The 17,402-nt window shown below is 18.1% G+C and overlaps 3 protein-coding genes across 4 annotated transcripts; 2 read left to right on the top strand and 1 right to left on the bottom strand.

The window, feature by feature from the left end:
- Positions 1–2,911: 2,911 nt before the first annotated feature.
- Positions 2,912–7,318, top strand: PF3D7_1435700.1 (ataxin-2 like protein, putative; the record flags this gene model as incomplete). Of its 2 annotated transcripts, XM_001348476.2 has the most annotated exons (10): positions 2,912–3,788; positions 3,958–4,082; positions 4,255–4,430; positions 5,042–5,148; positions 5,314–5,346; positions 5,463–5,633; positions 5,719–5,819; positions 5,919–5,978; positions 6,135–6,245; positions 6,353–7,318. In XM_001348476.2, 10 exons carry the CDS (start codon positions 2,912–2,914, stop codon positions 7,316–7,318), a joined length of 2,727 nt encoding a protein of 908 aa, XP_001348512.2. The 2 variants fall into 2 exon arrangements, with proteins under 2 accessions (XP_001348512.2, XP_024329206.1); XM_024473362.1 differs by lacking the exon at positions 5,919–5,978.
- A 2,207-nt stretch (positions 7,319–9,525) lies between these two features.
- On the top strand, positions 9,526–14,892 carry PF3D7_1435600 (conserved Plasmodium protein, unknown function; the record flags this gene model as incomplete). The annotated part of the gene is made up of 1 exon (XM_001348475.1): positions 9,526–14,892. The coding sequence occupies one exon, from the start codon at positions 9,526–9,528 to the stop codon at positions 14,890–14,892; it is 5,367 nt and encodes a 1,788-aa protein (XP_001348511.1).
- Positions 14,893–15,358: 466 nt separating this feature from the next.
- PF3D7_1435500 (clathrin light chain, putative) lies at positions 15,359–16,123 on the bottom strand (the record flags this gene model as incomplete). The annotated part of the gene is made up of 1 exon (XM_001348474.1): positions 15,359–16,123. The coding sequence occupies one exon, from the start codon at positions 16,121–16,123 to the stop codon at positions 15,359–15,361; it is 765 nt and encodes a 254-aa protein (XP_001348510.1).
- Positions 16,124–17,402: the final 1,279 nt, after the last annotated feature.

Genomic DNA, 17,402 nt, shown 5'->3' with positions numbered 1-17,402 from the left:
CTTCCATATTTAGGAACTATTCTATAAATAATTTCAATTTGTAAAATTTTAATTTTTTTTTTATATACCAATATATATGTAATTGGCTCATTTAGTATGTTTTATAAGATGAACATTTTAAATGAATAACCGTTATAATGGCCAAGCATAAAGAAAAAAAATAAAAATAAAAATAAAAAAAAAAAAAAAAATCAATATATACATATATATATATATATATATATGTACACTTCTTTTCTTATCCTTATTTCACCAATTTTTAGTTTTTTTTTTATATTTTGTTTTATTTACCATGTTTTATATATATATATATATACACATATTTTGTAGATAAATAAAAAAAAAAAAAAAAATCATATTCTTATAAAAAAGAAATGATTATGAAATAACTAAAAGGATTTTAATTAAGAAGAAATAGATTTATCATTATAGAAATGTTTAAAATATATTTAAAGTTGAACATACATATTATAATTAAAAATTATTATATATATATAAATTTTTTGAAACAGAAGTTATATATAATATAGATAATAATTTATTTCTATACATAAAAAAATATATAAATATAAATAATATATATATATATATATATATTACATATAGGTTTGTTTCAAGGATGCATCTTTTTGTTATGGCTACATATGGAATATGTATATATATATTTTTGTATAATTTTTTTTTTTTTCTTTTAGAATACATATTATTCTGTATAGAGGAAATATAATAATTTTGTTTATATTCCAAAAGGAAAGACCAATATCAAGAAATTAATAACTTTCATTTGTTTTAATTTTATTTTTATATTTATTCAAAAATTTTAATTCATAGTGATAATATAATATAAACATATAAGCCTAAGAAAAAAATATATTAGAACATAAAATAATATATGATAACAATACTTACTAGACATATATTTCAATATGTTTAAAATAAAAAAAAATTCATATATATATGGAATATTTAGTGATACTATTTCTATTTCTTCTTGTTATATAATAAGTATGTGTATAAATTTAATAAGTTCTTTTATTTTAATACAAGAAAAAAGGATTAAAAAAAAAAAATAAAACACAAAAAAAAAATAAAAAATAGCAAATTACATTGAAAATTCGAATTATGGAAATTTCAGTATAAAATATTGAAAATTATTAAAAATATACAAGAAATTATATTAATAATTAACACATCGATTTTTTTTTTTTTTTTCTTTTAAAGATAATTGCAACTAAGGAATAAAATAAAATAAAAAAGTAGTACACACTTCACGATATTTTTTATTAATTATGTCAATAATATATATGCGTACATTTTTGTTTTCCTAATATAATAGGAACGTCGTTACATAATATACATGTTTAATTTTTATATATTTTTTTTTTCTCATATGTATATATATATATTACTTTGTAAGATACTATAATCAATTGAAAAATAAAATACAAAATAATCTTTTTAAATATTTTTCCTTTCCTTTCCTTTCTTTTATTTTATTTTATTTTATTTTTATTTTTATTTTTTTATTTTTTTTTAATTTTATTTTTTTTTGTTTTATGAATTGAAGAAAATATCCTATATATTCATACACATAAAGAAAATGTTTTAAAATTCTGTATACCTATCATTAAAGTTAAATATAAAAAAAAAAAAAAAAAAAAAAAAAAATACGTATATTATAAATATATATATATATACATATATATATATAACTTTCTTTTTTATGTACAAATAAAATATTTGAAGAAATATCTTTTTCAAATTAACATATAAAATACGAATAAAAAGAACCATTTCATATTTTTTATTTTATTTTATTTTTCATTTAATTTATATATACATTATAACTTCTCCATATTGAAAAAAAAAAAAAAAAAAAAGTTCTTTTATTATTATATTGTGTAACTTATAATTTTTTACATTTTTAAGCATATTATGTATATAAAAATAATTTTTCTTTTTTATTTATTATATATTAATAATCTACATTTTCGTTTTTTTTTTTTTTTTTTTAATATGTTTGTATATTTTTTATAATTACATTCTATTAAAGGTCCTTGTTGATCTATATTATATAATTGAAAAAAAAAAAAAAAAACAAATAAAATAAAAATGAAAATAAAAATAAAAATAACATGTATAAAATTAAATAAAATGAGAACAGTAAATCATACATAGATATGTATACATATATATATTATATGTATATAGTTTTTTATGTATGTAAATTGTACAATTATTTTCTTATGCATTAGTAAATTAAATTAAAATATAATACATATAACATTTTGAACGAACATATAATATGATACCATCATTACATATAAGCATTCTTTATAACTTTGTTAAAATTTTATAGGGAATATTTGTAAATATATAAATGAATGCATTTATATTATATTTTTTACACATTAATTAACATATATATAAATATATATATTATACATACACATATATTATATATATAGTATATGATTTATAACATATAATTTTATGTAGATTTAATTTGTACAGAAAAAAAAAAAAAAAAAAAAAAAAAAAAAAAATATATACTTAATTGTATATATATATATATATATATATATATATATATATATATATATGTATATTTATTTATACCTACACATAGTTTATCATTTCATTTTTATATTTGATTTTACCGTTTCGTATTTGTATATATTCTCATAAACGTTTAAACACAAATTTTATATTTCACGGTATACACATACATATGTGCATATATATATATATATATATATATAATTTTTTTTTTTTTTTTTATTTATTACATTATTTCTATGCCTATATTTTTAAGATATAAGTATATACATTTTTTTATTTTTTTATTTTTTTATAATATATGACATATATGCATTATATGTTTATTGGTTAAAATTTATGTATTGTTTAAATGAATAAAATGAAGAAAACGGAAAATATAAATTCATCAGGTGCACATAAAAATATTAATGAAGATCGTCTATCTTATGTTATGACGTGCTTACTAGGAAATGAAGTGAATGTTTATATGAAGGATGGTAAAGAGATTAGAGGTTTATTTCATGCATATAATTTAACAGCAAAAAATGATAAGAAAGAGATAGATATATCCTTAAATCATACTCGTATGATACCAAAAAATGAAAATACAAATGGTCCAATAAATAAATCAATGATTATTACAGATAACTTATATACTACGATTATAGGTGAAAACATTAATATGAATCTAAAAGATCCAGATAATTCTATTTATTCAAAGGATATATTTAGAATAGATGCAGATATATCTGAAAATAAAAAAGGAAAATTAAATGGGCATACTAATAATCGTGAATTAAAAAGATGGGTAGGTGATAATGATATTGTTGATGAAACAAAATTAAAATTGGATGATAAATTAAATGAGCCTTGGGACCAATTTGAACATAATAGAAAATTATATGGAGTTACAAGTACTTATAAAGAAGAAATTTATACAACCAATTTAGATATAAATAAAATTCCACATCATGTAAAAATACAAGCAGATAAAATAGCTAAAGAATTAGAAAAAAGAGGTATGCATTTAGACCCAGAAGATCAAGAAAAGAATAATAATGAAATAGATGAAGAAGATTTATTTGGAGCCGTTAGACAAAATAAAGATAAATTTTTTAAAAACAATAAATTTAAAAAAGAAGACAATAAATATAAAAATTATCAGGGAAAATATCATCATGTTAATGTAAAAGATTTGAAAGAAAAATTGCAACTAGTCAAAAGGGAAAACGAAAAAAAATATCCAAGTAATAATTATAGTAAGAAATAATTTTTTTACGGAACAAAAATGTATAGTTTGTAGAATATTCTATATGTTCAACAATTTAAATCATATTCATAAATTAGCATAAATATATAAATATAAATATATATATATATATATATATATATATATTTTTTTTTTTTTTTTTGTAGGTACTGCAAATAAGCAGAAGCAAATAAATTTTACAGTATCTTCATCCATTGAAGAAAATATTTGCGCAAATAAAAAAAATAAAATTCCTTCAAAAAAATCAGTGAGCAAAAATTCGGAATTTATCGTAATAAAATTTAAAAGATTTAAATATTTTATAAATATAATACTAAAGGAATAAAGTTCTATAATTTTGTTTATACTTTATACTTTATTTATTATTTATTATTTTTTTTATTTTATATTATATATATATATATATATATATATATATTTTTTTTTTTTTTTTTTTCGTATAGGGTATTAACGCGTTAAATTTGGAACCGGCCTTGCCAAAACTTGATGAAAAAACACGAACGGAATGGATAATGTTTAAAAATCAGACAAAAAATAAGGAATTACATAAAAAAGACAAAACAACAGAAAAACAAGAATTTATCACGGCATCGAAAGAATTCAATGAGAAATTAACGTAGTAATAATAAAAATAAAATAAAAAAATAAATGAATTATAAATATATAAATAAATAATAAAATAAATAAAATATCGAAATAAAACGAAATAAAATATTTTGATAATGATCATATTACAATTACATTCATTTGTCATGTTCACTCTCCAAATACGCATATTAATAAACGCACACATAAAAATCATATAATCATATAAGCACATAAACATTACAAGCATATATATATAATCTCACATACATACAAAAAAATAAAAAAAAAAATATAAAAAAATAATAAATAAAAGATAAAAAAAACAAATATACAAAAACACATACTTGCAAACACAAACATATACATATATATATATATATATATATATATATATATATATATATATATATATATATGAAATATTATACATATGAAATATTTGTTTATAAGTATATATAATATTGTAGTATTTATATGAATATATGTAGGGCGTTTTTATATATATATATAATCAATATGACAAAAAAAAAAAAAAAAAATACAACAAAATAACAAATAATAGTAAATGTAAATAATCTCTTCATATATACATATAAATATATATTATGTATACACAACTATATTATTGTATACCTTTCTTAGTAAAATGAATTTAAATAAAAAAGATGCTAACATAAGAACAATTAAAGACCATTCAGGAATGAATCAGCCATATATTGATAGTCAAAAAAATATATCCCATATAGCAGGTTATATAAATATTATAACAATAATGAATATATATTATATTTTGAACACATACAAGTATATACATATATATATTATGTAAACATTTTTTGTGTATAATTAATATATCACCCATTTTGTTATTGAATATCTTATGTTGTTTTATTATTTTTTTTTTTTTTATGCAGAAAAGACAAAACATAACAACGCAAATGATCCAGGTAAAAGAACAACTTCCTTTGAACGTTATCTATGAATATATATATATATATATGTATGTATATGTTTATATTTATTTATTTATTTATTTATTATTTTATTCTTCATTTGTTTGAAGATGAAAATAAAATTCAAGCAAAAGAAAATGTACTAAATAATAATATGAATATAAATAATAACAATTATAATATTATGTTAAATAATAGTAATATACGTCCATATGATGGATATATTATGAATATGAATAATTATATTAACGCGAAAAATAATATGATAGGCCCTAATATTGGTTAGGATAATACATATATATATATATATATATATATATATATATTTATGCATGTATATATTTATATTTAATATTCTTGTTTTAGAGTACTATCCAAATGTACCCATATTCCCTGAGTCACAAAATCAAATGTTCCCATACGCAGACCCGAACTTTTGTAAAAATGGAAGAATGAGACCAATATATGTAAGTTTTATAAAAGTAAAGATAAAACACGTGCATACATACATATATATATATATATATATATATATATATATATTTTATTTTATTTTTTTAATTAAGCCACACAACCATATGGAAAATTTTAAATCCTGTTATCGAATAAATCCTCCATTTTTTCCTGTACATATAATATTTATAAATATGTATATGTTTGTATACCTTTGAACTCATAAAAAAATACAACAATATAACAATAATAACTATATATATATATATATATATATATGTGTGAATGCACATATGTGTTTATATTTATTTATGTTATTTTATTTTTAGCAAAACATAAATATAGATATGATGTTATATAAATTCCAGAATTCAGTGAACCAGACAACGAAAGATCCGAATTTTTTAAAATTATCCAACGAGTTGTGTCAATTTAATGTGGTACAATATGATAAAGCATAAAAAAAATTATATATCCATATATATATATATATATATATATTTATATATTTATATTTATATATTATGTTTGTACCCTTTTTTTATAGAGAAAAGAAGAGGCTAATCCGGTTGGCCTTAATACCTTCATGGGTAATATACTTAGATGTTCAACGACAGAGGATTGTACACTTAGTCCATTTAAATTTGATTGTTATCAAAATTTAAGTTATAAAAACATATTAGGAGAATTACGAGCAAATAATGTATCAAATAATTATCAATCATCTAATAATATTTCAAAAAACATGCCTGCACAAAACATTTCAAACACTTTAGTAAATTTACCTTATATACCTATGATACCCCCTAATATTACAACTGTTACAAATCATAATAATAATATGAATAACAACAACAATGTTAATAATAACAACAATATTAATAATAACAACAATATTAATAATAGCAACAATATTAATAATAACAATAATATTAATAATAACAACATTATTAGTAGTAACAACAATATTAGTAGTAACAACATTATTAGTAGTAACAACAATATTAGTAGTAACAACAATATTAGTAGTAACAATAATAATAATATTACTAATTCAGGATATATAGAAAATCCCATATATTATAATCCATATATGCGTAATTACTTCTCCCCTCATAATAATAACAGTTCTCTTCATATAAGTTCAAATAACCCATACTTTTTTAATTTGCCCTCAACAAATATGGACACAAATTTTACCTCAAATAAAAACATGAATATATATCCTATGAGAAATCCACATGTTGTACAGAATAATCATATGAACTTTCCTCATATGCATTCTTATATGCATTCCAATATTAATTATGCAATTAATAATAATTCGATTAACCTTATGGCTAACCCAAATATCGCAAATACAAATATGAATGTTCCTGGAACTTTCCCACCTGATTTTCTTTTAATGAATGCACACAAATATGTAAATTCACAACCAGTCCCTATGCCTTTTTTCCCACAAGTACCATATCCTAATTATTATGCTTCTTCTCATGGTATGAGCCCCACATGAAAAAAAAATATAAAATAAAAATGAAATAATATGAATTATATTATATAATATAATGAGACATATACTAAATTGGGGGAAAATAGGAAATAAAAATTATAAAAAAAAATTTTTTTTTTTTTTTTTCCCATTTTAAAATTATATACAATTAAAGCTTCCTTAAATAAAAAGAAATTTCTTTATTTTATTTTATTTTATTTTTTTTTTATAATAGGGACATTTATTTTATGTGTTTGAAAAATGAATTCATTTATATATATATATATATATATATATATATATATATATATGTATATAATTAAATATAAATTTATTTTAATTTTCCTTTTATTTGTGTATTTCATAGTGTTTGTTCAAATATTTTATTATAGACAATAAATTATTATATGAAACTTTATAATCATTATATAGATTAAAAAAAAAAAAAAAATTCAAAATTAAGTAAATAGAAAAACATAGCTATATATTGTTATCCTTTTAAAAATGTTACAAATTAATACATTATTGTACTTTTCATGTGCAGAAAAGTAAAAGTTTTTTTTTTTTTTTTTTCACATATACAAAAATATGTATAATATACCATTAAACAACATATAAAAATATAGAACACGCCTGAATTGTGAAATATCAATAAAATAATTATATATTAATATTATACATACATATATATATGTATATATATATATATATATATTTATATATTTTATATTGATAAATTGTTTTTATAATTATACATACATATATTATTGCACACATATAAAATACCCCCAAATAAATACAATACCAAAAATATGATCAATATTGAAAATATATATAAATATATATATTTTAAATTATTTGTTGAATTTTTTTTTTTTTTTTAAAGTATAATTCATAAAAAGAGGTGTACATTAATATAATATATATTATATTTATATATTTTTATGATAACATTCCATCATATAAATGAAGACACTATTATGCATAATTATAGCATTGTTGTTGTATTAAATAATGTTGTAAATGTGTGTTTTTTATTCTATTCTATTCTTTTTTTTTCTTTTTTTTTTTCTTTTTTGTTGTTGTAAGCATTATTATTTTTATTCTATATGATATATAACGTCAAATATTAAAAAAAAAAAAAAAAAAAAAAAAAAAAAAGTATACATATATATATATATATATATATATATATAATACAATTGTCCATATTACTAAATACAGGATATATATATATATATTGATATTGATATTTATATTTATATTTATTTATTTATCTAATTATTTTATATATTTTTTTTCCTTTATTTTTTTTGAGATTTCATATTTTCATTTTCCAATTTATATATGTTTTGAACTAAAATGTATATATATATATATATATATATATATATATATATAATATATATAAATTTTTTTTTTTTTTTTTTTTTTTTGTAATTTTTAATGGTTTTAAATTTTTATTATATTTTTTTGTAAAGGCGTTACGTATATTAGGTTTTATTATTTTTTTTGTTTTGATTTATATATTCATATTATTTTAATATTCTATATAAAGACATAATTGTTTTCTCTACACATGTGGACATAATATGATTGTTTAACAATATTTGTTTTTATACATATAAGATTTATTTTGTTGTAAAAGAAAAAAAATATTTTATATATATTTACCTCGCATTAATGATAAATTTTATATAATTTTTTTCATAATATATAAATATATAAATATATATATATATATATATATATGTATGTATCCTTTTTTAAATTCTTTCATGTTTTTTTTTTATAGGAAGTATTTTGTTGTATATGCCACATTTGTAGTTTTTGTTATTTTATTTTTGTTATTATTTTAATTTTATCAATTTCATTTCATTTATTTTATTTTATTTTATTTTTATTTATTTTTTTTTTTTTTTTTTGGAATATTATATAGCATGTTTGTTCCATGTTGCCTAGGAGCATAAAAAGAATATATAAATGAAAATAATTTTATAAAAAAAAAAAAAAAAAAAGATACATATAATAATTTGATCATATTTTTATTTTTATTTTATTTATTTATTTATCTATCGAATGTGTAGGTATTATATATTGCTAACCATCATAAAATTATAAAAAGAAGAAAAAAAAAAAAAAAAAAAAGTTCGCGGATATCCATTAATTATACATATTTTTATACATATATATTTATATATAGTATAAGAAATTTTTTTTGTATGTAAAATATGAAGGACATAATTGCCGAGTATGAAATTGTTGGAAAGATTGAAGAACCAAAAGAAGGCCATTCTAACGATATTGTAGAGAATGAAAAATATAAAAATGATGAAAATGATAAAAATGATGGAAATGACAAAAATGATAAAAATGATGGAAATGACAAAAATGATAAAAATAATGGAAAAGATGATAGAATACATGTTGAGATAAATAATGAGGGAAAAAGCTTAGGTGTATCAAATATGAAGAACGAAAAAGAAGAAGAAAAAAAAACGATGCTTAATTCTACATATAATAAATGTACACATTTGGAGAATAAAAATGAGATGGATAATATAATAGAGGAAGAATCAGAATATAATATTATAAATAATGATGAAGGAAAAAAAATGAAGGAATGTCAAATTATAGGAAATGGTACAATTATTAAAGATATATCAACAGAGGAAAAGAATAAAATAAAATGTATGTCTATTAATAATAACGAATGTGATATACATAAGGAAGATGATAATAAAAATAATATTAGGAATATAAATAAAATGAAAAGCATAATTATAAATAAGAACGAAAATGAATATAGAAATGATGATAAACAAGATAATACTAATAGTTTTGGCAATAATAATAATTATAATTGTAATATTGTTAATAAGAGGACATCACATGTTAGTATAAATATGTCAGATAAATGTAGCAATATGAAACACTATAAAGTATTAATACATGCTCCTGCATGTTGGAAAGGAGAAAAATTTAATGGTACACCTTTTATATTTGTTTATGACAAAAGTATAAATTTTTATACTTATAGTGAATCACCTCTAGAAATAGAAAAATATATTATCGATACTAATGATGAAAATTTTGAAAATAGAGTATTAACTATTATATTTTATGATTCTCTTTTTGCTTGTTCTACATCAAGTCTTCTTATAAATAATAATAAAAATGAATTGCAACATTTGCCCAAACCATTGAGTGTTTTTTATTTACCTTTATGTAAACTGGATTTAGAAAATGATTCTGTTAAATATAGATTAGGTCTAAAAACAAATAGCATTTTGTGTAACATTAATATAAATGAAGCTATTGGTTTATTTAATAATAGTACAAAATTGAGTGGTCAAAATATAAATAAATTTAGTTTACATTTTTTTTTAAAAAATAATAATTATTTAAATAATAACAATAATAATAATTGTAATTTTCCTTATAATTATCTTAATTATAATACTAAGATTTATGGAATACCGCGATCCAATTTGTCATCTTGTGTACAAAAGCATACTCTATATGAAAATAATAAATATAAAAACAATAATAATAACAACAATAATAAAAATAATAGTAACAATAATAATAATAATAGTAACAATAATAAAAATAATAGCAATAATAGTTGTAGTAGTACTATTGGTAAGAGACACATTTTAAATTCTTCAAAAAGTCAAGTACATTATTTTAAAACTAATAATTCGGGAGATCAGAATGAATATATATCATTAGATAAAATAAAAAGTAAATGGGAACAATATGCACATATGAATAACACAGGGAACCAAAATAATATCCATTTAATAAAAAATGATAAGGTGTTACAACATATGATGAGAAATGAAAAAAAAAATAAAAATAATAATAATAATAATAATAAATTTATAAATCTTAATAAGTATGATTCTACGTATGAAAATATATGTATAGATAATGAATCTTTTACTAGCAAAATGAAATCTGATATATACTTAAATAACGGACAGAATATGTATCACAATATGAATAAAACAGAATTAAAGAAAAATATTTTTCTTGAGAGGGACATATTAACTAAAGAAAACAACAAAAATAAAGAAGCACATAATAATAATTGTAATAATTGTAATAATTGTAATAATTGTAATAATACGTTTAAGAAGGAAAATACGAATATTATGTCAAGGGATAAATCTGATTACCATATTTACGAACAAGAAGAAAAATATTTGGAAGAATTAGACATAAAAGATGATGTCTTACCAGATGATAGTGCTTCTATGATACATATACGTGATAAAGATTCTATCATATCAGGAAGGAGCAAAAAAATGCATGAAAAAAGTAAGTTAACTACCAATTTTAATGTGGCTCACAATATATTTTCTACGGTAAAACAAATTATACAAAAAAAAAATGATCATCGAAAGGTGGAGAAAAATAATATTGAAGAGAATACAAACAGTCAAATGTGTAATGAAAATAGGAACAATATAAATAATATAAATAATAATAATAATATATGTTGTGATAATAAAAGAGAAGAATGTGGATATGATAGAATCAATGAAATTACACAAGAAAAGAATAAAACTAGGAAAGAACCAAATTTTATAAATGACGATAAATCCGTATGCTACTCTCAAGTTAGTAATTTAAAATATTTTAATACGAACCATTCTATATGTTCATCATACGGAAAAAATGATGAACATTTAATTCTAGCTATAAAAGAAATTAAAGATTGGATGGAAAAGATCGAAGATAAAGTTAGTACAATATCAGCATGCGAGAAAAGTGATGTAAATGTTACAACGAATGGAATTTCTAGATGTCATGAAGATAAATATAACAGATTATTAAAATTTTTAATAAAAAGTGTAAAAAATAATATTAAATTAAAAAATAAAAGTATTTATAAAAGATGTTATTTAAATATCCGAAATCTTTACTTAGTAAAAAAAAATGATAAAATAAAATTTGAAAATAAATTATTAGAAAGAAATTATAATAAGATCAAAACAAAATATAGAAATGTTTTAGTAAATATATGTAAAAAAATATTTTTATTAAAATATTATTCAGCAAAGGATAAATTACATTTTAATAAAAAATATGAAAATATGATGAGACACCTACAATTAGAAAAAAATGATTTATTAAGTATTATTGAAGAAAAAAAATATGAGTTAGAAAATAATGTTAATTTAAATCATATATTATCAGAACAATTAAAAAAAAATCAAGAAGAAAAAGAAGATATTATTAATAAGAATTTTTATTATGAACAACAAGTAGATAATGTTACGAAAAAATATGAACATCTACATAATGATGTTATTACATTAAAAGAAGAAATAGAACAACTACAAAAAGATAACCATGCTCTGAAAAAAAATAAAGAACAACTATTAAATGAAAATGATATAATGAAAAAAGAAAATGATATGTTAAAAAAAGAATTAGGAGAAACCAAAGCTAAATATTTTAATTTGACTGGTATATTAGAAGGTGAAGAAAAAATGTATAGTCAAAAAGTAGAAGAGCTCGAAGAAAAACTACAAAAAGTTACATATGAAAAAAATAATATGATTAATGATATAAAAGATGAAATAGATAAATTTACAATACTTATAAATGAAAAAGATAAAGAAAATATGAGAATTAAAGACAAATTAAAAGAATTAAAAAATGTAGAAGAGAAATATAAAAATACTCAAAAAAATTTCGATTCCCTAAAAAAAGAATTCGAAGAATCTTTTGAACAAGTACAAATTATTTTAAATGAAATGATACAAAAAGAAAAAGAATATACTAAAAAATATAATAATTCTATCACATCTTTAGAAAAAGAACATAATGAAATAATACAAAAAATTATAGAAGACAAAAATTTAATCATTAAGGAATTACAATATTTTAAAGATTTGTGTAAAAACCAATGTAATAAAATTATTACATTCGATGAAAGTTTAATTACTGCAGAGAAATTATTAGAACATGTATTATCTCAATATCCACAAATATTTAATGAATTTAAAAATAGTTCTAGAAATAATTTATTAAATAAATCTTTTGGAAAAATGCATTATGAAAATATACATGCAGTAAGGGATAATATTAAACTTATTAGAAAATCATTAAGTCATTTTAAAATGACATGTAAAAATAATTCTTTTCAATTTTTTCATAACTCCGACTCGACAAAAAAATACACAAGTAACCACAACAATAACAAAAATAATAATCATAATAATAATCATAATAATTATCATAATAATAATCATAATAATAATCATAATATTAATTATTATCATCATAATTATAACAGTGCTAATAATATCCAAGCATATACTAGTAGGAATAAACGAGTTACTAGTCTCTTAAGAAATTATGAAAAAACAGATTCACAAAAAGAATATAAAAACAAAAATATTCATGTTTTACACACTGGTAGGAAAAGAACAGTAAGTAGTAATAGCACTAGAAATAATTCTATATTATCAGACTATGCAAAAAAAAATATAGACTTAAGAAAAAAAATTGATAGTTATAATTCCTTATTCCAAAAAAATTTTATAGAAACTACTAGTAAACAGAATACAACAACAGAGAAAAATAAAAAAATTAATGATGATATAATGAATACATATGAAGAGAATACAAACATGGATATTAAGAAAGAGATAAATAACTTACAAAATGAACATCATAATAAGAATATATATAATAACGGAAATGAATTTCATGTTACCTCAAAAAAACATGTAAATACAGAAAATGAAACCATACAAAACAGTTATGATAATATAACTAAAATAATAAATGATATTACTAATTATGATGAAATAAAATATAATCAAATCGATATATTAAATGAAGATAATTTAAGTAAAGACATTAATGAATTAAATAATATTGATATTGTAAATATGTATGAAAAAAATAATTCTTCAAATAACATGAACGATTCAGAACATGTATATACAAATAGGAAAAAGCAATCAAATGGAAATATGGATCTTCCAGAAAATAATAAAAATGAAATGTTTGATGTTGTAAAGGTAAATAAGTTACATATAAATAAACCACACGAGGATAATTCATCTAATATAGATATAGATATAGACAATAATAATAATAATAATAATAATAATAGTAGTAGTGTAAAATATGTTCAAGAATTTCACAAAAATAATTTTAAGGAAGTCATATCCTTTATTGAAAAAAATGTTATTAAAAATATCCCAGCAGTGAAATGTAGTGACAAAAATACAAAAGAAATAAATAAATTAAATGTTAACGATGTACCAACAAAATTATCTACCAATTTAATAAAACATTCAAGACAGGTAAGCTCTTCAGTTAATTCTTCAAAATCATTAAATGTACATAAGGGATATGAAACAAATAAAAATGAAAAAAAAATTATTAGAACATTATCAGATAATAGTCCAACGAAAAAAGGGGTTAATAATATTTATACACAAACGAAGGTATATACAACTCATAATAAATGTAAAAATATAGATGAAGTAGAAAATGACAAAAAGATTGAAATAATGAATTCAAAATCTCCAAAAGCATCCCTGAGAAAAAAAATCATCGATAAATGAAAGCTTTTCACATATAATAAGTTTATTAACATATTCAACTGGTGAAAACAATCTTGACATAAAAAAAAAAAAAAAAAAAAAAAAAAAAGAAACACGTAAAAAATAAGTTTATTCGTTTTATAATTTTTTTTTTTTTTTTTTTTTTTTTTTTTTTTTTTGTTATACAAATTTGTTAAACTGTTAATAAAATGTAAAGATTTTTAAAAAAGAAAAAAAAAAAAAAAAAAAGAATTGAAAAAATAAAGCATATAAATGAAAAAAAAAAAAAAATAAATAAATAAATAAATATATATATATATATATATATATATATATATATATATATGATGTTTATTTTATTAAATTTTTTATTTTATTTTCGCCCCTAAATTTTTAAGAATCAAAATAATATAATGAATATATAAACAGTATATTTATATATTTATATTTATATTTATATTTTTTTTTTTTTTTTTTTTTTTTTTCCCTATGAACTTTCCTTTTGTATTAGTTTAAGGAGGACCTGCTTCATTCGACTATTTTCCTTAAAGTATTCTCCTTTTTCCATATCTAGATATTGAGATACTTTTAACCATGTTTTATTATCCATATTTTGTTCTTTTTTTTTATCTTCTGATAATTTTTGGTTAGATAATTTTTTTTTTTCTTCAATAACGATAGCTATTTCTTCATACCATTTTTTAAGATCTTGAGCAGCTTTTTTTTTAATTTCTTTTTTTTCTTTTTCTTCATATTCTTTTCTTTCTTTTATTCTTTGTAATCTTTCTTTTTCCCACACATCAGAAACTTCGGTATCTGAAATATCTGATTCTTTTTCAAAAAAGGTTTCATAAGAATTTTCAAAAGACATTCTATTTTCTTTTATTGGTGATGATAAATTACTTTTATAAAAAGAATCATTATTTTTAATATCGCTACCATTATATTTCTTATGAATGTTATTATTTATATTATTCATATTATTATTATTATTATTGTTGTATAATAAGGAACTTGAACTTTCTCTTTTATCTAATTCGTTATAGAAATTATTTGATGACATGTTCATATTATTATAATCTACATTTTCTATAGGATTCATATAATTTATTTTATCCAGTGATGTTCCTACTTCATTATTTTCTTCATAAAAAATATTCGAAGGTCCTTCATCATTTTCTTTTTCGTTATTATTATTAGAATTATCATAATTTTTAAAATTAAATTCATCGAACTCTTTCAATTCGCTCATCTTTACACACACACAAAAAAAAAAAAAAAAAAATAATAAATAATAAAAAAAAAATAATGTACTTATATATATATATATATATTATAATAACACAACTGCTTACACAGTAAATACTATTTAAAAAATCTTATTGGTATATAAATATAAATATATATATATATATATATATATATATATATTATATGTATATATCAAAAACAGGGAATAAATGGAATACAACTATATGCATAAAGTATCATTATATTATTTAATAAAAAAGAACAACGACAACAAAAAAAAAGAAAGAGAAAAAAAAAAAAATATATATATATATATATATTTTATAAAAAGTACATTTTTATGTATATAAATTTATATATTTATTTGCTTTTTAGTTAACTTATGTTTTCATATATTTCGGTCTTATAATTTAGTTTATTACTTTACTAATTAAAATTGTTCATATATTACAAAAATATCGTTTCAATGTATTATTATTATTATATGAAAAAAGGAAATATACATATAATTATATATATATATATATATGTAATGTTTATATATCAAATATATAATATATATAATCTTAACCAATTATATATTTATAATTAATATATTTTTAAGTTTTACAAAATATATCATAATCTTCTCTTTTTCTGTTTTTCTGTTTTTTCTTTTTTTCTTTCTCATAGCCTTTTTCCAAATGTTTCAGCAAAAGAAAAAAGGTGAACAAAAAAAATATATAAATAAATAATACATTTGTTCTTATATATACATATATATAATAAATAAATAAATAAATATATATATATATATATATATATATATATGTGGTATTATATTTTTATGGTAAACATATAATAAAAAAGATTAATAAACATATATAATTATCAAAAAGAATAAATGTTTTTTTTTCTTTTTTTATATGGAAAAAAAATTAAATAAATTAAAAAAATTAAAAAAAAAAAAAAAAAAATTAAGTTAATATTTCTTATAAAATAATATATAAGTGGCTCTACTTAAAAACAAAAAATATATATTATTGATATTATCAAAAAAGGATAACTTTTTTTTTTTTTTATATATCTGTACATATATATATATATATATATATATATATATATATATATATAATATATATATATTTATTTATTATAATATTATTATGTATTGGTTTTTTTTTTTTTTCTTTCTTTATAATATAATATATATATATATATATATATATATAATATATATATTTCATTAAATAGGCAATAATAATATATCTTATATATATAATATTATTATAATATAAAAT

This window comes from Plasmodium falciparum, assembly GCF_000002765.6.
Source record: "Plasmodium falciparum 3D7 genome assembly, chromosome: 14".
NCBI lineage: Eukaryota > Apicomplexa > Aconoidasida > Haemosporida > Plasmodiidae > Plasmodium > Plasmodium falciparum.
Note: the sequence above shows the minus strand (reverse complement) of the source record. Positions and strands in the feature narration are given on the sequence as shown.